This window comes from Carcharhinus amblyrhynchos, chromosome 4 (assembly GCF_965287045.1).
Source record: "Carcharhinus amblyrhynchos chromosome 4, sCarAmb.v2.hapA, whole genome shotgun sequence".
Taxonomy (NCBI): Eukaryota; Metazoa; Chordata; class Chondrichthyes; order Carcharhiniformes; family Carcharhinidae; genus Carcharhinus; species Carcharhinus amblyrhynchos.
Window position 1 is genome coordinate 129,878,727 of NC_137327.1, and position 22,417 is coordinate 129,901,143.

Consider the following 22,417-nt stretch of genomic DNA (forward strand, 5'->3'; position numbering starts at 1 on the left):
AGACTATCTGTAAATTATCATGTCAGCTGTGTGCTATTCTCAAAGGGAACTTTTTGAAACATCTGACATTAGCTTCACCTACAACTCTGAGAAGCTTCTAACTTGTTAGGAATTTGAGTGAGGAATGAAGTCCATGATGCAAAATCCCACCAAGATTATAGAATGCACATCACCAAGTAATAATTAGGTGACATGAAACTTAAGTTTCATAAAAGAAAAAAACAAGTCCTTAAACATAAGGCAATTCTACACCCGCACCAGTGAAGGGCAGGGATGATTTTTTTTTAAGTAGAAAATGAGCCCAATGATCGAGCCTATTTCTACTTTAACTACGGTGGCTTGGGTTCAACTGGGTAACTCTCTATTGAGAAGTGGGTGGAAAATACTAGATGTGGTTTTTCCGCTCCGCTACACTGGTCGAGTAATGCCGTGGGGTGGAAAATTTAAGCAGAAGGCTAAAAGTGTGAATCGCGCTTGCCTACTCTCTGTTCCCTGTTAGCCAGCCAATCATCTATCAATGACAATATGTTATACACTAAACCCTGAACTTTTACTTTCGCAATAACCTCTGATGTGGCAGTTTATCAAATATTTTCTGGAAATATAAGTACAGTAGATCCACTGGTTCCTCTTTATCCACAGCACGTTATTTCTTCTAAGAACTTCATTAAGTTAGTTAAACAGGATTTCCCTTTAACGAAACCATGTTGACTCTGCCTTGAATTTATCCAAGTGGTCTGCTATAGTTTTTTTAATAATAGCTTCTAACATTTTCTCCATGGCAGATGTGAAGCTAACCGGTCTATAGTTTCCTGCTTACTGTTTGCCTCACTTTTTGATTAATGGAGTTACATTTGCCACCTTCCATCTAATCTCAGAAAACACAAAAGACAATCTGAACACAGTGAGGTCCCAGAAATGGAAAAAGAATTGGCTATTTATCTGTTTTTTTTGGTGATGTTATTTAAGGGAAGAATGTTTACCAAACATTTTCGTTCACATATAAATCCTTTTATGTTGATTTGAACAGACAAAGAGGCCTTGGTGTAACATCTCATCTAAATGATTTCTAACAATGCTGTACACTCTTAATATCATAATGACTTGGCAGCCTAGATGATGTGTGGGACATTTATTGTTGAGAAAACTATAAACTGAGAAAAGTAGATAATGTAGCTTTCACTAGTGCTGGGTGTGTACACCCATTGGCCATTTACACTCAATGCATTATCATTACTGAAACCCCCACTATTAACATTCTAGGAGTTGTCATCTACCAGAAACTGAACTGGACTAGCCATTTACTTGATTTGATTTATTATTCTCACATGTACTGAGATGCAGTGAAAAATATTTTTTTCGCCCACTATACAGGTAAAATATGCTATTCATAAAGTACATCGGGAAAAGGATAGGGTGTAGGGTATTGTGTTGCAGTAACAGGCAGGGTGAAGAAAAAGATCAGCTTAATATGATATGACCATTCAAATGTCTGATGACAGCAGGGAAAAGCTGTTCTTGAATGTATGTATTTTCAAACTTTTGTATCTTTTTCTCCATAGAAGTGGAAGCGAGCATATCGGGATGCATGGGGTCCTTGATTATGCTGGCTGCTTTTCCAAAGCAGTGGGAAGTGTAGATGGTTGGGAGGGTGGTTGTGTGATGGACTGGGATACATTCACAATCCTTTGTAGTTCCTTGCAGTCTTGGTCAGAGCAGGAACCATACCGAGCTGCACAATACATCCGGAAAGGATGCTCTCTATAGTGCATTTGTAAAAATTGGTAAGAGTCGTAGTGGACATGCTGAATTTCCTTAGCTTTCTGAGAAAGTAGAAGCATTCATGAGCTTTTTTAATTATAGCATTGGTGTGGAGGGAGCAGGACAGATTTTTGGTGATCTGAATGCCTATATAAATACTGTGGCTACAAGAGCAGCTCCACAGCTAGGGAATCCTACGGTGAATAACTCACTTCCTGACTCCTCAATACCTGTCCACCATCCACAAAGCACAAATAAGGAGTGTGATGGAATACTCTCCACTTGCCTGAATGAATGCAGCTCCAATAACAATGAAGAAACTTGACTCCATCCAGGAAAAAGCAGACTGCTTAGTTGGTACCATTCCACAAACATTCAATCCCTCCACTACCGATGAGCAGTAGCAGCAATGTGTACCACCTAGAAGCACTGCAGGAACTCACCAAAGCTCCTTTTGCAACTCCTTCCAAACCCACAACTGCTACCATCTAGAAGACAAGGGCACTAGATACATTGCAAAAACATCTCTTGATAGATGCTGTCAGAGCTTTCCAGCTTGTTTCAGATTCCAGAACCGGCAGTATTTTGCTTAAGATAATACTGATGATAGGAATCTGAGACTATGAACAAAGGTCAAGACACTTATTATTTAAAGTTTTATTTATTAGTCACAAGGAGGTTTACATTCACACTGCAATAAAGTTACTGTGAAAATCCCCTAGTCGTCAGACTCCGGCACCTGTTTGGATACACCGAGGGAGAATTTTAGCATGGCCAATGCACCTAACTAGCATGTCTTTTGGACTGTGGGAGGAAACCAGAGCACCTGGAGGAAACCCACACAAACACGGGGAGAACATGCAGACTTTGCTCAGATAATGAGCCAAGCACAGAAAATGCTGGAAAATCTCAGAGCTCCAGCAGCATCTGTGGAGAAAGAATAGAGCCAATGTTTTGAGTCAGGATCACCTACATCCAGACTCAAAATGTTAGCCCTATTCTCTTTCTATGGATACCATTAGACTTGCTGAGATTTTCCATTTTCTGTTTTTTGTTTCAGATTTCAGCATCTATAGTCTTTTGCCTGTATCTGTGCAAAGAAACAGCATTAACTTTTCAATATTAAGAAAGAACTATCATTTTATATAGCACCTTTCTCAATCTTGGAATGTCTGGAGAAACATCACAACTTGACTACTTTTGGAAGTTTGGTCTTTGTTATAGTATAGGGAATTGGGATGGGCAAGCTGCGCAAAATAAATTGAAAAACAACAAAAAACAGAAAATGCTGGAAAATCTCAATGGGTCTAACAGCATCTGTAGAAAGAGCACAGAGTCAACATTTTGACTCTGGCTGGGGTGACCCTGACTTGAAACGTTGGCTCTATTCTCTTTCCACAAATGCTGTCAGACCTGCTGAGATTTTCCAGCATTTTCTGCTTTGGTTCTTTCCATAAGGCCATAAGTCATAAGAGCAGAATTAGGCCACTTGGCCCATCGAGTCTGCTCCACCATTCAACCATGGCTGATTTTTTTTCTCATCCCCATTCTCCTGCCTTTTTCCCATAACCCTTGACCTCCTTATTAGTCAAGAACCTATCTATCTCTGTCTTAAAGACACTCAATGACCTGGCCTCCATAGCCTTCTGCAGCAAAGAGTTCCACAGATTTGCCATTCTCTGGCTGAAGAAATTCCTCCTCATCTCTGCTTTAAAGGATCGTCCCTTTAGCCTGAGGATGTTTTCTCTGGTTCTAGTTTTTCCCACTAGTGGAAACATTTTCTCTATGTCCACTCTGTTCAGGCCTCACAGTATCCTTTAAGTTTCCATAAGATCTCCCCCCATCCTTCTAAACTCCAATGAGTACAGACCCAGAGTCCTCAACCTCATATGGCTCCTCATTCAGGGATTCCACAGATGCTGCCTGACCTTTGGAGCATTTCCAGCGTTTTTCTTTCGCTTATTTCAGACTTGCAGCATTCAGAGCGTGCTGCTTTTGGTGACAATTCCGTTTTTTGGATAATTCTGCCAGCACATTGTGAAGGTGAGCCAAGAGGATAGTGAAGGACTGTGTTTGCGATCCCACAATGCATCGGGTTTCCAAGATGGCGGCGGGTGAATAGGCTCTACCTCCAGAGCGGGGCAATCCCCCTGAACCAAGATGCCGAAAGTGGTGTCCCGCAGCGTGGTGTGTTCCGACACCCGGGACCGCGAGGAGTACGACGACGGCGAGAAACCCTTGCATGTCTATTACTGTCTGTGCGGACAAATGGTGCTGGTCCTCGGTAAGCAAAGTCGACAGGCCCTGAAGCCTCGGGCTCGAGTACGGAGCTCTTCGGGGCGAGCATGTCCCCTAAACAGGGCACCTTTAATGTTAATGCGGACATCACACTCTTTTTTTCGACTTTGGCTTTTTTGTGTTGAGAGATTCAATAGTTTTTTTTTGATTGGTTATTACCTTTTGTTATAAATGAACCAAAAGTATCAGTGGAGCAATCAAAGTGCACAAAAACAAATAACTGGGGATGCTGGAATGTGAAACAGAAAATGCACGAAAATCTCAGCAGCTGGTGAGAGAATGGAGCCACCGTTTCCAGTCTTGATGACTCTTCATCAGAACAAAAGAGCTGGAACTCGGATGAGTGTGACACTGTTGTGTGCCCTGAAGCCAAAGGGGCTGAATAGAGGGCCAGTGATAGGTGGGGGCTAGGAAGAGATTAGACAATAAATTATAGGAGTAGAATTAGGCCGTTTGGCCCATTGAGTCTGCTCTGCCATTCGGTCATGGCTGATAAGACTGACAAAGATGTCATGGACATAAAGGGAATGTAAATGGTGGTAATCATGGCTGAGAAGGGTGCTGATAGTGGTACATTAAGAGATCAGAATATGTAAATGGCAAAACAAAGGTAAACACATTAAAAAGTCTGACAACACCAGGTTTCAGTCCAACCGATTTATTTGATCTGATTTATTTGGACTGAAACCTGGTGTTGTCAGACTTTTTATTGTGTTTACCCCAGTCCAACGCCGGCATATCCACATCAAAACAAAGGTAAGCAGAGTGACAGAGGATAACCTGGAACAACTATCAACACACCATCCTGGGGCAGTGTGGTGGCACAGTGGTTATGTGTGGAGTTCGCACGTTCTCCTCATGTCTGCGTGGGTTTCCTCTGGGTACTCCAGTTTTCTCCCACAGTACAAAGATGTAAGGGATGGGTTGATTGGCCATGCACAAATGCCTCTTGGTGTCCCAGGTTAGGGGGAATAAGCAGGGTGAAAATGTGGGATTAGGGTCTGGTTGGGATGCTCTGTTGGGGAGTTAGTGCATACTCGATGGGCTGAATGACCTACTTCTGCACTGTAGGGATTCTATGAATCAATGGAACAGATGGCCCTGGTGGGGTGCAGTAAGGGCTGACAGTGATAGGGGAGGATTGATGGAAAGTTAGATAGAAAAATAAATCAATGGAAGAAATCAAAAGAAAGTAATAGAAATAAAAAAAAGATAGGGTGAAGGCGGAGGAGGGGTTCACAGTCTGAAGTTGTTGAACTCACTGTTAAGTTTGGAAGGCTATAACATGCCTAATCGGAAGATGATTTGATTTGATTTATTATTGTCACATGTATTAGTATACAATGAAAAGTATTGTTTCTTGTGCGCTTTATAGAGAAAGAAAAGAGAGGGTGGAGAATGTAGTGTTACAGTCATAGAGCATTGTCAGAATTTAAACGAGAATAGAATTTTAGACACAGTAAGGAGTCTTACAACACCAGGTTAAAGTCCAACAAGTTTATTTGGTAGCATGAGCTTTCAAAGCACTACCCCTTCATCAGGTGAGCGGAGGATTGGGTTCACAAACAGGGCATATATAGACACAGCCTCAGTTACAAGATAATAGTTGGAATGCGAGTCTTAACTGGCAATCATGTCTTTACAGATGCTGAAAATGCGAGTGGAGTTTAAGAGGTGTGAATTGTGTCAAGCCAGGACAGTTAGTGAGATTTTGCAAGCCTAGGCAAGTCGGGGGGTGGGGGTAGGTAGGTAGGTTGGTTCAGGTAGTGTGACATGAACTAAGATCCTGGTTGAGGCTGTCCTTGTGTGAGGAGCTTGGCTATCAGTTCCTGTTCAGCGATTCTATGTTGTCATGTGTCATGAAGGCCGTCTTGGAGAATGCTTATCCAAAGGTCAGAGGCTGAATGCCCTTGACTGCTGAAGCGTTCCCCAGTAGGAAGGGAACACTCCTGCTTGGTGATTATCGAGCGGTGTCCATTCATTCACTGTCGTAGTGTTTGCATGCTCTTGCCAATTTACCATGCCTCGGGACATCCTTTCGTGCAGCATATCAGGTAGACAACGTTGGCTGAGGTGCAAGAGTATTAATGTTTACCTGGTGGCTAGTGTTCTCATGTGAGATGATGGCATCCATGTCGATGATCTGGCACATCTTGCAGAACTTGCTGTGGCAGGGTTGTGTGGTGTCGTGGTCACTGTTCTGAAGGCTGGGTACAGTGGTCTGTTTGAAGGCAAGTAGTGGGGATGTGGGATGGCATTGGCGAGATGTTTGTTTTCATTGATGACATGTTAAAGGCTCTGGAGAAGATGTCATAACTTCTCCGTTCTGGGGAAGCACTGGATGATGAAGAGTACTCTGTCTGCCGTGCCCCGTGTTTATCTTCTGAGGAGATTGGAGCATTTTTCACTGTGGCGGGTTGGAACTTTTGATCGATGAATCGGTTATCATATCCTGTTCTTACAAGGGCGTCTTTCAGCGTTTGTAGGTATCTGTTGCGATCCTCCTCATCTGAGCTGATGTGTATATGGAGGGCTTGTCCATAGGGGATGGCTTCTTTAATGTGTTTAGGGTGGAAGCTAGAAAAGTGGAGCATCGTGAGGTTATCCGTGGGCTTGCAATACAGTGAAGTGCTGAGGTAACCGTCCTTGATGGAGATGCATGTGCCCAAGAATGCAACTGATTCTGGAGAGTGGTCCATGGTGAGTCTGATGGTGGGTTGAAACTTGTTGATGTCATCATGTAGTTGTTTCAGTAATTATTCACCGTGAGTCCATGGGAAGAAAATGTCATAGATGTATCTAGTGTATAGTGTCGATTGAATATGCTGTGCGGTGAAGAGGTCTTATTCGAACCTGTGCATGAAGATGTTGGCATATTGAGGTGCGAATTTGGCCCCCATGGCTGTTCCATGTGTCTGGATGAAGAATTGGTTGTTGAAGGTGAAGAGGTTGTGGTCCGGGATGAAGTGGATGAGTTGTAGAATTGTGTCTGGAGATTGGTAGTTGTCGGCATTGAGTACTGAGGCAGTTGCAGCAATACCGCCGTTGTGGGGGATGCTGGTATAGAGTGCCGAGCCATACATTGTGACGAGGAGTCTTCCTAGTTCAACTGCTCCATGTGTGCTGAGTTTCTGTAAGAAATCTGTAGTGTCACGATAGAAGCTTGGTGTTCTTTGTATGATGGGTTTCAGGATGCCTTCAGTGTAGCTGGAGAGATTCTCACACAGGGTCCCATTGCCTGATATGATGGGATTGCTGGCTGTGTTGGCCTTGTGTATCTTCGGGAGGCAATAGAGATTTCCAATGTGGGTATTCAGCCTCTGATCTTCAGGTAGCGTTCTCCAAGGCAGCCTTCAAGACACACAACAACGCAGAATTGAAGTTCCACATGCATGAGGACAACCTCAACTGGGAACTTGGGTTCATATACCTGTAACCCCCAAAACTTGCGTGGGCTTGCAAAATCTCATTAACTGCCCTGGCTTGTGACAATTCACACCTCTTTCACCTGTGTTTAACCCTTTCTCCACTCGCATTATCTACACCTGTAAAGACTTGATTACCTATTAATAATCGCATTCCAACCATTATCTTGTAAATTGAGTCTGTCTATATATGCCCTGTTTGTGAACCCAGTCCTCCACTCACCTGATAAAGGGGCAGTGCTCTGAAAGCTTGTACTACCAAACAAACTTTTTGGACTTCAACCTGATGTTGTGAGACTTCTTACTGTGCTTACTCCAGTCCAATGCCAGCATCTCCACAGCATAGAGTTTAAGAAGCGTAGCGCAAGAGGAAATTATAGAATTAGTGGGTGTGCTGGGCACAGCTTGCAAGAAGTTTTTTCTTGCGATATTGTGCTGAAGCAGTGCTCCAGCGCCATATTGGAGAGTTCTGTTCTAAGGCATCGAAGATGAGATAATGTTTCTCCGGTTTGTGTTGGGCTTCACCGGAACATTGCAGCAGGCTAGGGATGGACATGTAGACATGAGAGCAGAATGGTATGTTGATATGACAGGTGACAGGAAAGTCTAAGTCCTGCTTCTGGATGGACTAAAGGTATTCTGCAAATCGGTCACCAGTTTATGTTTAGTCTCTCCAATGTAGAGCAGACTGTGTTGGGAGAACCAAATGCAATAGACCAGATTGAACAAGATGCACTGCCTCACTCAAAAACAGTATTTCGGGTGTGGGATGGTGAACAGGAGGAGGTAAATGGGTAGGTGTTGCACCTTCTGTGATTGTATGGAAGGGTGTGTGGTGTGGTGTTAGAGGAGAGGACCACTGTATCCAGGAGGGAGTGGTCCCTGCAGAATGCCGACAGGGATAGTGAGTGGAGGATGTGTTTTGAGGTGGCTACATGCTGAATTCAGTGGAAATGGTGGAGGATGATCCTTTGAATGTCAAGGCTGGTGGTATGAAATCCTGCTTCTGGGACAGAGGGGAATGAGTGAGAATAGTGGGGCAGGAGATGGATTGAACAAGGTTGAGAGCCTTGTCAACCACAGTGGACGGGATTAAGGACAAAGGAAGACGTGTCCACAGCTCCATTTTGGAAAGTGGCATCATCGGGACGGAGGCGAAGGAACTGAGAGAATGGGATGGAATCCTTACAGAATGTGGAATATGAAGAGCTGTAGCCAAGGAAACTGTGGGAGTGGGTAGGCTTGTGATGGATACTAATAGACTGTCTGTCATCAGAAGTGGAGACAGGTAGGTCAAGGAAGAGAAAGGAAGTGCTGAAGCTAAGAGAAAGTGGAAATGCAGCCTTGAAGTACAGTGGGATGACATATGCAGAATAAATTTGTAGTAGAGCAAAGTTATTGTGACAGGTCTGAGAATGTGTAGTATTGCAGCATGCTGGGATAAAAGGACAGCAAGGAATTTGAAATGAGGCTAGAAAAAGACTGGAAACTCAGCAGGCTCACCAGGACCTGGAGAGGAAGAGGGTGGGGGTGGGGATAAGTTAATATTTTTGAGAGAAGACTTGTGTTAGAAGTGACAAAAGCAGGTTGCTGAATGGTAGAACTCTTGTCTCGAGTCAAAAAATTGGGACTTGAGCACAGGATCTAAGCTGACAGTTCAATCAAAATATATGGTTCACCTTGCATACTGCGATTGGTTTCTTCAGGTTTATGGGAGTCCTTTAAGAGGACTGAAGAAAGCTGCCACAAAAAAGGTAACCTTGATATTTTTCCAATTTTTTTAATCTCGCTAGGTGTAGACAGGAATGCTCCTCCTTGGCTTCACGTTAAATCCTCAACCTTGGCTGGCCACTGCTCAAGTCTATTCCCAATTCCAGTGTTGTTTAATAAGAGTAAACAAAGAGACTTTTTTCCATTAGTGGCATGGTTAGTAACCAGAGAAAACAATTTTAACAGAATTAGCAAAGGAGCCAGAGGGGTGAAGAGATTTTGTTTTCACAGCAGTGGCTTATAATTTGCAGTGCACTGCTGACCTGAGAGGACAGTGGAAGCAAACTCAATAGTCATTTTCAAAAATAAATACATGAAAAGGAAAATCTTACAGTAGTATGGGGAAAGAGGAGGCAAATCTGACTATTTGGCATAGGCAGATTCTGCTTTTGGACTAATGGCAGCGTCCTGTTAATGGAAAATGCTACTCGCATAGCCACTTTTAGTAGTGGCCTGAAATGCTGGTCTAATTTGTTAACGTTTTTGTGATGTATTGCCTTTCGAGGCCGCTTTTCTGCTCTGGAAGTGGTATTCTTTGAACCATTCATGAGTTTGAATGATGCACAGCCAGTAGTGATCTAATCATGGCATTGTCCTACAGGATAGCTTTCATGCACTCAATTTCTGCATCAAGCTTGCATAGTGAGCAAATGACTAGGGCCTTATTTAAAAAATTACTGATGAGATCAATCTTATAGCATGTGGAGCTATACAAATTCTAAAATGTATGTTGGCCAGTGAAGGTAATGGAGAGCTCATTTGTGCCTTTGTCAACTAGCATATCAAGGAAAAGGTGCACTAACAGGATGCTGCCAGTAGTCTGAAAGGATGTTCTACCTACGTTGAGCAACAGTGTGTATGAATTTCAGTGCTGGTGCGATACCAGGCATGTAGCCATATATCCCAATGATTGGTTTATCAAATCAAACAGTATGTTCCTTCAGTTGTTTGTAATGGGCAGACCTTATTCAAGTAGCCCTCCCCTGCACAACCCAAAACAAAACATCTACAGTTAGATGTGATTTAGCAATTAGGCAGCAGCTGCTGAACGATCCTAAGTGTGCTAATAGCTCCACTAACAAACAATTTATGACAATTGCTCAAGTTGATTTATGCTTGCTAAACATGACATTCATTCATACTTGGGGACCAGTTCTCTGCAAAAAGAAGGAATATGTTTAAGCCTGACACCTTTATTGAATTGCTGAAAAAAATGGGGAACCTGTTGCTTTCTCCATGGTAATGCCCTGACCAACCTGTTGACTTGCCAGCCAATCAACACCCCTTTTCTCCTGTAGTGTAAATAGTTGTGACTGTTTGAAAATTGGCATTATTTTGTTTGACCTAATGAATGCAAGATGAAATCTTCTGCAACGTGTCTCTCTTTCCAGCAATATTCCAGCAATGTACTAACGAGCAGCTATGAGAAAATTAAAGTATGTTTACTCCATACCTCAGAAATACAGGGCTTTGACAACGCGGAATAACATGAAAGCAGAATTAATTCCTTGAGTGAGGGAATACCGATAACTGACTGCTATTACAAAGTAAATCATGCAAACACCATGCTCAACAGCTAACTGTTAATATTCTGTTAGTAGCTTAAGAATTATCTTTTGGGTCCAGCAGTTTTTGATCTGTTTTTGTGAAAACCCTGCAAGCAGAGATTAAAGTTTCTTTTAAAAAATGGCACCTACAGCTACAGTAGTATTTTAGTTTAATAAATTAGCTCCCTCGTGATTTGCTGTTGCATTTTAAATTAATTTCAATTCATTGCTGACAAACATGTTTATCCAACTGAGACAAATATTTCAGCTGTTTACTCAGCTGATGAATTACATATAGATATATGCTAAACTAAAAACAGCAAGAGGCAGTGGACATTGGTTGGAGATGTTTATAGGTCACTAATGGTGATGTGCGCATGGTATTAATCAGGAGATGAGAGAAGCGTATAGCATGGGCTATACTGCAATCATGGGAAACCAAGTGAGCACTAATGCTGAATGAAAATTTGAATGGACCCATCTCGCATTTCTCTACATCCTAACTATGACTGTAACACTACATTCTGCATCCTCTCCTTTCTTCTCTATGAACAGTATGCTTTGTCTATATAGTGTGTAAGAAACAATACTTTTCATTGTGTACTAATACATGTTGCAAATCAAATCAGTGCTGCAGCTGATGAGTTTCTGGGTAATTAAAGCAGTATTTTGAGGAACGAACTAGAGGACAGGCTATTCTAGATCTATTTATGTAATGAAAAAGGGCTAATTGATCTTGTAAAAAAACCTTTAGGCATGATAACCACATGATAGAGTTTTGCTTGAAAGTGAGAAAGTTCAATCTGAAGGTAGGATGTTAAAATTGAATAGAAGTAATTATGAAGGCATGAGTATTAAATTGCTTGAGGTGGATTGAGAAGATACATTAAAAGCTATGACTGTGCATAGGCAATGGATATTCTTCAAAGAACCATTATGTACCTTACAGCACCTATATATTCTTTCAAGGTTCAGAAAACCTAAAAAAATGTGGCTGACAAAGGATTGCATAAGATTAATAGAAAAGGCTTATAAAATTGCCAGAAATAGTAATAAACCAGAGGATTGGAAGGTTTTTAGAATACATCAAAGGGATGCCAAGAAACTGATAAAGGGAGAATAGGATATGAATGCAATCTAACAAAAACCATAAAAACGGACTGTGAAAGCTTCTATAGGTATATAAAGACGAAGCGTTCAGCTAAGCCAAATGCAGGTCAGTTATGTCAGAGTCAGGAGAATCCATAATGTGGAATAGAGATATTGGAAGAGGAGGTATGTTATTACTTAGGCTGGAATTTTTTGGCTGATCTGCCGTAAGATCTACTGATTCTGCAGACAGCAAACGCCTGCAGAGATTTCCTTGACGACTTGAGTATGAACAATGGGATAGCCCATTGAAAGTGGTGAGACCAAAGATCTCGCTGCCGGCCAATGGTGGCCCATCTCCGTTACTGTGAATCCTGCCATGGGGCGTGTGGAAAATCCTGCTCTATTTTTCTGTTTTCACTAAGGAAGACACAGGACATTTCCTAGATTTAGAGCTGCACGAGATTAGAATGAGGAATTGAAGGAAATTAGTGTAAGTAAAAAGGTTGTACTGGAGAAATTAATGGGGCTGAAAGTTGACAAGTCCTCAGGACCTGATATGCATCTCAAAATGTTGAAAGACATTGCTTGAGCGATTGTGGAAGCATTGGTGATCGTCTTCCAAAATTCTGTAGATTCTGGAATGATAGCGAATGTCATCCATTATTTAGGAGTGGGGGGAGAGAGAGAGAAAAAACAGGGAACAACTGACCTGTTAGCCTCACGTCGATAGTATAGAAAATGCTGGATTCTATTATGAAGGAAATGATAAATGGACACTTGAATATTCATGATCTAATTGGCCATAGTTAGCATGGATTTACTAATGGGAAATCATGTTTGACAAGCTTGTTCAAATTTTTTGAGGATACTAATTACAGAATCGTTAAAGGAGAGTTGATGGATGTTCATGCTTTTGATGAAGTCCTAAATTAGCAAAATGAAAGCATCTGATAGAAGAGGCAATATACTGTTATAGATTAATGATTGGTTAATAGACAGAAAACAGAGTAGGAATAAATGGGTCATTCTCGTGTTTGTAAGCTGTGGCTAGTGGGGTACCACTAGAATCAGTACTTGGGCCCCAGCTGTTCGCAATAGATATCAATGACTTGGATGTGGGAACTAAATGTAATATATCCAAATTCACAGGTATTGTAAAGCCAGGCAAGAATGTGTTGTGAGGAAAATATAAAATGGCTACAGGAGAATTTGGACAGACTTAGTAAATGGGCAAGAGCATGGCAGATGGAATACAGTGTGGATATAATCGTTGACCAATGAAGAATGCAGAAAGGCATGTCTGGTTGTGCCAGACATACATAAAAATGAGACAGCAACCTGATGAAGCTACAAACAGCAAAAGCAGCATGTAATAGAGCTAAACAATTCGACTACCAACGGATTCAATTGACACTCTGCAGTCTTGCTGCATCCAGTGATAGGCTATTGAATAATCAACTGGCAGAGGAGGAGGAGGATCCACAAGTAACTTCATTCTTCGTGATGAGGAAGCCCAACCTAGTGCAAAATACAAAGCTGGAGTATTTGCAACCACCTTCAGCCAGAAGTGCTGAGTGGATGATCCATTTTAGATTCCTTCTGAGGTCCCTGGCATCCTAGATGCCCATCTTTAACCAACTTGATTCACTCCAAGACTTCAAAACTAGCCAAATGCCTAGCCAAGCTGTTCAAATATAGCTACAATGCTGGCATCTCCCCAGCAATGTGGAAAAATTCCCAGGTATATTCCATCCATGAAAAGTGGAACAAATCCAACCTGGCCAATTACCACCCCAGCAGTCTACTCTGGATCATCAGCCAAATGATGGTGTTGTCAGCAGTGCTAGTAAGCAGCACTTATTCAGCAATAACTTTTCTACTGACACTAAGTTTGGGTTCCACCAGGGTCACTCAGCTCTTGGCCTCATTACAACTTTGGTCCAAACATAGACAAAAGATCTGAACTCCAGAGATGAGGTGAGAGTGACTGCTCTTGACATCAAGACAGGATTTGTCCCAGTGTGGCATTAAGGCGCCCTCACAAAACTGGAGTCAATGGTAACATTATTGCAGGAGTTCCTCAATCATTTCCAGCAGCTTCATCAATAACCTTTCCTCTATCGTGAGGGCAGGAATAATGTGGATGTCAGTAATGACAGAACAGCAGAATTCACAACTCTTCAGATACTGAAGCAATCCGTGCTGCATGTGGCAAGATGTGGACAATGTTCAGAATTGGGATGATGAGTGGCAAGTAACATTTAAGTGCCAGGCAATAACTGTCACCAATGAGGGAGAATCCAACCATTTCCTCTTGGCGTTCAATAGCATTATCATTACTGAATCCCCAGATGTCAATGGTAACTTCCAGGATGTTGACTAGAAACCGAACTGGACCAAACGTAAAATATTATGGCTACAAGAACAGGTCAGAGGCTATGAATTCTGCAGGAAGTAATTCACCTCCTTACTCCCCAAAGCCTGTCCATCATCTGGAAACTGCAGTCAGGAGAGAGGTGGATTACTCTCCACTTGCCAGGGTTAAAGCAACTTTCAACACTCAAATTCGACAACAAAGCAGTCCACTTGATTGGCAGCCCAACCACTACCTTAAACCTTCACTCCCTCCACCACTGATGTACAGTGGCAGCAGGGTGTACCATCTACAAGATGCACTGGAGCAACCAGCCAAGGCTCCTTCGATGGCACCTTGCAAACTTGCAATCGCTACCATCTAGAAGAAAGAGGGCAGCAGATTCATGGAGCAGCGTCACCTGAAAATTTTCCTCCAGGCCACACACCGTCCTGACTTGGAACTGTATTATCATTGGTTCTCTGTCACTGAATCAAACTCCCTCCCGAACAGCACATTGACTGTAGTGATTCAAGAAATCAGCACAGCCAAGACGGGCCAAAAGGCCTCTTTCTCTTCTGTAATGTTGTAATGTTCTAAATGAGTCCGCTACCACCGCCTCACCTAATTATGGATTATCAATAATTGCTGACCTAGCTAGCAGTGCTTGAAAGAATAAAAAATAGATCTAGTCCTGGCCTGAGAAGCATACGAATGAGTCTAAATATTGAACTGTGGAGATCTGACTGCTGTTTGCACTTTCGAAAGAGGGGGGCTGTGACTCACTATAGCATTCATTTCACTGCTGCTTTAGCTAATGGGCGGCATGGTAGCACAGTGGTTAGCACTGCTGCTTCACAGCTCCAGGGTCCTGGGTTTGATTCCTGGCTTGGGCCACTGTCTGTGTGGAGTTTGCACATTCTCCTTGTGTCTGCGTGGGTTTCCTCCGGGTACTCCGGTTTCCTCCCACAGTCCAAAGATGTGCGGGTTAGGTTGATTGGCCATGCTAAGAAATTCCCCTTAGTGTCCAGGGATGCGTAGGTTAGAGGGATTAGTGGGTATAATATGTAGGGATATGGGGGTAGGGCCTGGGTGGGATTGTGTTCGGTGCAGACTTGATGGGCCAAAGGGCCTCTTTCTGCACTGTAGGGTTCTATGATTCTAAGGAAGGGTAAACATGGCACACATTGAGGATCAAAAGTAGAGATAATTGCCACCTGTGTGGTCCTACTACACCGTGGCTTAACCAGCTGAAATCTTAAGGCAGACCTCACCTAAATTCTCAAATGTTTTCAACACTCACTGTTCATAACCCAATTCAAAAACATAAGAACAAGATTCTCAAACATGTTCTGATAGTCAATGATTGATCAGTATCCAAACTCCACTCATCTGCTTTGACTCCATGTCTTGTAATACGTTTAGCAAATAAAAAAAAATCTATTCTGTGATTTAAACTTATTACTGAACATGCATCCAGTGCTGTTTTGGGAAAGAGTTCCAAACTTCAAACACCCTTTATGTTAAAAATTGTTTCCCGACTTCTTTCCTCAATGGCTAGGCACTAGACTGCCCCCACGAGTATAATTTTGTTTCTCCCCATCTAGCAGATAAGTTTCTTTCAAAATCCTAAAACCTAAGTCCAGTTATTAAATCCTGTTGAATTTAGGCTATATAATTTCCAGTGTTAATATTTTACTTCTATGATGCAGTGCCCAGTATTGTAAGAAAGCTCCCAAAACCAGGTTAAAGTCCAACAGGTTTATTTGGTATCACGAGCTTTCGGAGAGCTACTCCATCATCAGGTGAGTGGAGAGTTGGGTTTACAAACAGGGCATATGTCGACACAGGCTCGGTTGCAAGATAATGGTTGGAATGCGAGTCTTATGGTGTCCAATACTGTACTGCAGATGGGATCTACCCAAGGCTTGGTAGAATTGTAGCAACATTTTCTCCCTGTTGTATTCTAGCCCTCTATAATTATAAAGCACAATTTGTGTTCCAGACTAAAACATTTTGGTGATCTAGGTACACAGACACCTTAAGCTTTTTGGATCTCTGCTGTTTCTAGCTTTTTACTATTTAAAATGCAATTGAATCAATTTTTGATCCAAAACAGATGGCTTCACGCTTGCATTAAAATCCGTGTCCCGTAGCGTTGACAATTCATTTAATCTATCAATGTCCCTGTAATTTAATGCTTCTATCTATACTACTTGCGATCCACTGATCTTTGTGTCAACAGCAAACTTTAATATATTGCTCTCCATTGTGTTACCTAAGTCATTAACAAATATAGTGAATAGTTGAGGTCCCAGCACAGAACAAAACAAGTAAATGAATTAATCATAAGTCAAGAAGTCACAAAGAATTGTGGTGAAATCATAACGATGAGGTGCTTAAAATGTCAGGGAGCTAAGTACATGCATTGATTTTAAACAATACTGCAAGCACATTTACGTTATTTCCAAGCTTGATTCATACTACTATTTTTGCTCATATTTATTAGATTTTTTTAAACAACAATAAATATTTAAAATAAAAGCACAGAATATTTAAAACAGAAAAATACTGGAAATGCTCACGTCAGGTAGTGTGGGTGGAGAGAAAAACGGTAAACTTTTCAGAGTGAAAGACCATCAGCATGAAGCGTTCATGGTATTTCTCTCTCCATAGATATTGCCTGACCTACTGAAGATTTCCAGTCTTCTGTTTATATTTCAGATTTGTTTTTAGTATTTTGCTTTTTGTATTTTTTTTTAGCTGATACTATACATGACAAATGTTTAATGTAAAAACAAATAAATAGTGGAAATACTCAGCAAATCTATGGCGAAAAAGAGGGACAGCGTTTTGACCTTTATCAGATGTCCAATTTATCTGCCAGATTGTGTATGTTCAGATCAAAGTCTTATGTATACTAAAAATAACGTTTTACAATTAACAAAGTGTTGTGGAGTGTATGCGGGTGTTTTTAGATGCTGCTTTCATTTTATGCTCTTGAGAGTGTAAGAGACACTTCCGGTATGATCCTATCAAAATGTTTCAATGAATGTATAGTTCTACAATCAGTTTTGTTTCACTGCCAAGCAATTTCAGCTTTGAAGCAATGTGAACCTTACACTTGGGAATCAAATCCTAGGATGATTTCACGTTGCAACAATGTAAGACCCCCCACCCCTGTTTTCCCCAGAGTAAATCATCTCCTGCTGCTTAAGCTTAACGTAAAGTATAACTTTGATGTGGTGTCAAGCCCAACTTAAAGATGTTGTGGGAATACTTTCAACCCCAGAATTCTCAGTAAACTGAATCAGAGACCAAGGGCTGAAAATACTCAGATCTCAGCATCCACTGATGCTGGCATTCAGTCCAGCCTTGACCATTGCGTTTGTCACAGCAGCAGTCCAGAGGAGCCCTTGCCTCAAGACTGGTGCTCACCCCCTGGATTGTGGAGCCCTCCACCTTAGAACCTGAGGGATTGTGGAACCCTTGAATCTATTGGCTGGCGTGGAGTACAACAGAAGTTTTGAGACTTAATTGAGAAGTCAAGGAGTGGACCAGGAGATTGCAAGAAACATGTTGGAAGGTAGGACACCAGGTGGCTACAAGATTTGGCAATATTTTCCTACAGGCTGCAAGAAAAAGGCAAGATGACAAGAAGGAGGGATGACTTGCTTGACCAAGTAAGCTTGGATGGAGACTTGAGAGGGGGTCAGCAAATGTGGGGTCAACTTCTGAATGCTGGATGCTATTCTGCAAATTGACCAATAATCTCCTCCGCTCTGCTAGGAGGAGCCCTCCAAATCACACTCCTCTTTGGAGCATGTATGTGGCAATGTAGGATGGTGTGTTCGATAGGGAGGGAGTAACCAATGAGGTGATGTCATTAGGGAGCACCAGCACCAGCTGCTCTAAAATGCATGGTGGCATTACAACAACAGCTGGATGTCTATTTTTGCTCACCCCCACAGCATCGCTGAAAGCAGATGTATGGAGGAGGCATCCAAGAGCTCTCATCATGGATCAGAGGGCTGCTACCAGTTTAGGTGTAGTGCTATTTTTGGTGTGTAAACTCAGTGTTGCTTCTTGACTGGATTATGCTTCATTGTGGCGCTAAGAAGCTAATTTTTCTTGCAAGTACATTTTAAATATTCTTGCATAACAACTAATTTCTCCATCCAACCCAGGAAATGCAGTTTTTGTTCTCCATTGTGTTTATGGCATTGTTATTTAATATATCATCATTATTATTTTTCACCAGTGTGGTGAGATTTTATTGACTGCTGTTAAATGTTATTTTTAATGGCTCCCCAATGAAAGGAAAGGGTTAGAATGAGAGCGATATGAAGAGTTGGCGCTGTTTTGGTTTCCAGATTTGCTGACAGAAGTGTGACTATTTGTGGTAGAACACACCTGTGAAATAGTTTGTTCAGTTTTTATGGTCATGCAGTGAAATCATTCGATGTATCTGTTTCCTATTTCCCATTTATTTTTAAGTTGGTTCATATTTGGGTTACAATGTAGAATCATAGAATCCTCACAGCGCAGATGGCAGCCAATTGGGCCATTGAGTCTGCACCAACAACAATCCCACCCAGGCCCTATCCCATAACACTACGTATTTACCCTGCTAATCCCCTGACAACATGGGATAATTTAACATGGTCAATCCACCTAACCTGCACATTTTGGACAGTGGAAGGGAACTAAAGCACCCAGAGGAAACCCATGTAGACATGGGGAGAAAGTACAAATTCCACACTGTCATCCAAGGTCAGAATTGAACCCAGGTCCCCGGAGTTGTAAGGCAGCAGTGCTAACCACTGTGCCACCATGCCACCCATGGAAGATCTCACAACATGGTTCATTTAACCTTGGGATAAGAAGACATGGAGAGATTGAAAGAAAAATAAGTTATCTCTTTTATTTCTTCTAAAAATTGCGGGTAATTTTCATTACAAGTTTTTTAAAAATTTCACCACAATTCTATCATCTTTTCTCCCTTTTTTTTCAATCTGAATGCTTCTCTTTCCGTATCTGCAGTCTGCTGGTGTCTCACTGTTGAAACAATACTTTGTATGTAAGCCAGACAGAGAAACAAGAACAAAAGATGCTGGCAAAACTCAGCAGGAGAGGCAGCATCTTTGGAAAGAAACAGGGTGAACATGTCAGGTCAATGTCTTGATGAAAGATCATCATTTTGAAAGGTTAACTCTGTTTCTCTCCACAGATGCTCCCAGGCCTTCTGACTTCTTTCAGCATTTTGTGTTCTTATTTCAGGTTTCCAGTTTCTGCAGTTTTTAGCTGTTACTTTAATTTTGAAAGGCATTTGACTATGGATGAAGCAGGAATCTTATCCACTATTTTATTTTTTCCACTCATTTCCTTACCCAAGACTATAAAGACAAATTGGACCCCAACCTCTGCCCTTGCAAAAATCCATTATCTCCACATAGATTAGGATCAAACCTATGAATTTCTGATTTTTACAGTTCAATCTCAGACCACTCAGCAAGTGATCAAAGCAATTGCGTTTTAATCAATTTTTTTTTGTTATTGGCTCCCATTAGATTGTCATTTGGAGAAATTGCCCATGCGACCACAAGACCGAGCGCGTGTCATAGATGCATCCAAACACGCTCATAAATTCTGTAATATTGAAGAAGATGAGAGCATTTATCTTCGAAGGTAAGTCTTCAATGTGTTCAGGAAATCTTGATCAAGTGTGGGATGTGTATTGGAAAATTTTTGCTCAAAAATGTTTGAATTGAGCAACTGTGACCCATTGCGATGTCAAGTGTTCTTTGAACAAAGATTTTACAGGTCAGTTGTGAAGTGGTACTTTCACTCCTTTGCCCTTCAAAAGGCATTGATACATTAAACATTTTAGAAAATAATTAAATCTATGATTCTGGGACTTGGGTTGCTATGGTTATGAAGAGAGATTTGCAAAGCTTCACTGGAGAAAAGAAAACTTGAGATAACTAGTATTACATTTGGTGATGTGTAATTTATTTGTAGAAGTAATTTCCGTCTCACTCATTACTTTCATGGAGCAAATTAGTGTCCATTTACAATAATATTTGAGCGTGAATTCTGAAAGATAGCAATTGCTTAAAATAGGTGTTTTTTCTCATTTGTAGGCCACAAGGGATCGAGAAGCAATTCAGAAAAAAATGTGGAAAGTAAGTACTGATCATTTAATTGGAATTATTATTGTACTCTCCAATGTTCAGTCATATTTCACATGGACAATGATGCCCAAGTGTGAGATTTCTCCCCTTTGCCCCCCATGACATGTTTCCCAACAGATGAGGTGACCCGCCATCGGCAGGTGGCGGGATATTCTAGTCCCGCCGATGTCAACGGCTTATTCCATGGCTTGTACCCTCCCACCACCCAGGAATACAGTGTGGGGATCATTATCGGCAGGACCGGAAGATCTCTCCTGCGGGAAGGGCTGAAAATTTTTGACCCAAGTAAAGTGAAGTCGAAGGTTTAGGGTCTTTGCTGTAAACTGCTGCAGTTTTAGTAATGATATTCTTGTGGTGGCATTGAAGTGGAAACTCCATGGAGGCAGTTTTAACAATAGAGGAGATGGTGAGACCATGAATGTCACTGGTTAAGGATTTGAAGAAACGGCATTAAAGATAAGAAGTTGTTGAGGTTGGTATATCTAGGTGAGAAGTTACGACAACATTCTATTTGCCAAGAAATAAAAGAAACAATATTTTTGTTTACTGGTGGAAGAGATCAAATATAATAATTTTAATATCATACTGTGAGGATAGCGGTGGTTATGAGCTCCTTCCACCAGGAGTAAATAACGCACAAATAGTGATTTGTGTATCAATCTATTTGTAGGGCTCTCACCTCTGAGTCAAGAAGTCTTGGATTCGAGCTCTATCTAGTGCAAGGAGTGCCTTAATTGAGCCTGATAATTGAGTGCAGCACTTTGGTGGGAGAAGCTATGTTGGATGAGAGATGAGATGGGGGGGGGGATGGTGGTGGTTGGTGGTGGTGGGTGGGTTTAGACCAAGCAAAGGTCCATTGATCTCAGGTTTTCCGGTCTTGGGGTAAGCATGGCTGGAAAATCCCGTCTCCTGTCTTTTTTACTCACACAGATATAAAATATTCCAAGGCATATTAAAAATATTGGGAAGTTCTTTCTGGTGTGCATTTATCCTCAATTAATGTTACATTTTTTTTAAAAAAAATTTATCTAGTTGTTTTTGCAACGCTGCCATTTCAGAATCAGTAATTCATTAGTTATGAAGCATTTTGAGATGTTCAACAGGCAGGGAATGTGTTATGTAAACGCAAGTCTTTTTTCTTTCATGAAGGAACTAAATAGCGACGACCATTGTTTTGATCATTTTACTGGTGCTTGTTTAGAAGTACCACAATTTGTGTTCCAAGTTATGGTGGTTCTATGAAATGAAATAATTTATAAATTGCTGAAAATAAATTGACTTCCCACCGTTGATTGATTTCTGTTGTCTGCTGAGCGTTGGATCTTATACTACACAATGACTGAGGGATGCTATCTTTATTTAATCATGTAGCTGATTTGGATGCTTGCTATGGAAGTAAATTGTTTCTACAGTTCCAGTCAGATAATCCTCTTCATTAAAATGCATTAGCGGATATCATGGTTTTTCTTTTAAAGGTCCAGAATGCCCTGCTGGAATTGTTGTAGACACAGGTTCAATCAATTCATTCAGCAAAGCCTTAGATGATTATTTGAATTGAAAAGGCTGAGGCAGGGCACTAAACTGTAATATTCATTTGGAGAATGGGTGCACAAATGAAGGACAAGATGGCGCCCTGTGCCATAACAGTTCTGTGATTCTGTCTGACTTTAAAGACAGTTGAAACAGTTCCTCTTAACCAGGCTAGCACGGTAGGGCAATAAAGCTAGTTCACTTTAAGGTCTTAAATTTGAACCGTCCAATCACATAAGTGGCTGGATGAGAGCAGGGTGAAAGTCTATCCAAACTAACACTTGGAGCAACCAAACATAGGTTTTGATTTCATACTGTGCAAAATAATGTCGAAAGTGGGTGTTTGAAACTGCTTATGGTAGAACTGATGTCATTTTAAGGAACTGGAAAACAAATTTATCCCTTACGTCAAGAGTTATCTAGCCCACCTCACTTGCGAAATACATC

At 41.4% G+C, this 22,417-nt stretch overlaps 1 protein-coding gene across 1 annotated transcript in view; it reads left to right on the plus strand.

Moving 5' to 3' along the window:
* Positions 1-3,849: 3,849 nt before the first annotated feature.
* Positions 3,850-22,417, plus strand: part of steep1 (STING1 ER exit protein 1) — a 50,326-nt gene continuing 31,758 nt past the window's right edge. Inside the window, exons 1-3 of the mRNA XM_080187882.1 lie at positions 3,850-4,045; positions 19,817-19,934; positions 20,390-20,431. Coding sequence (XP_080044008.1) covers positions 3,922-4,045; positions 19,817-19,934; positions 20,390-20,431 — 284 coding nt within the window. The 5' untranslated portion in view covers positions 3,850-3,921. The remainder of the gene's footprint in view (positions 4,046-19,816; positions 19,935-20,389; positions 20,432-22,417) is intronic.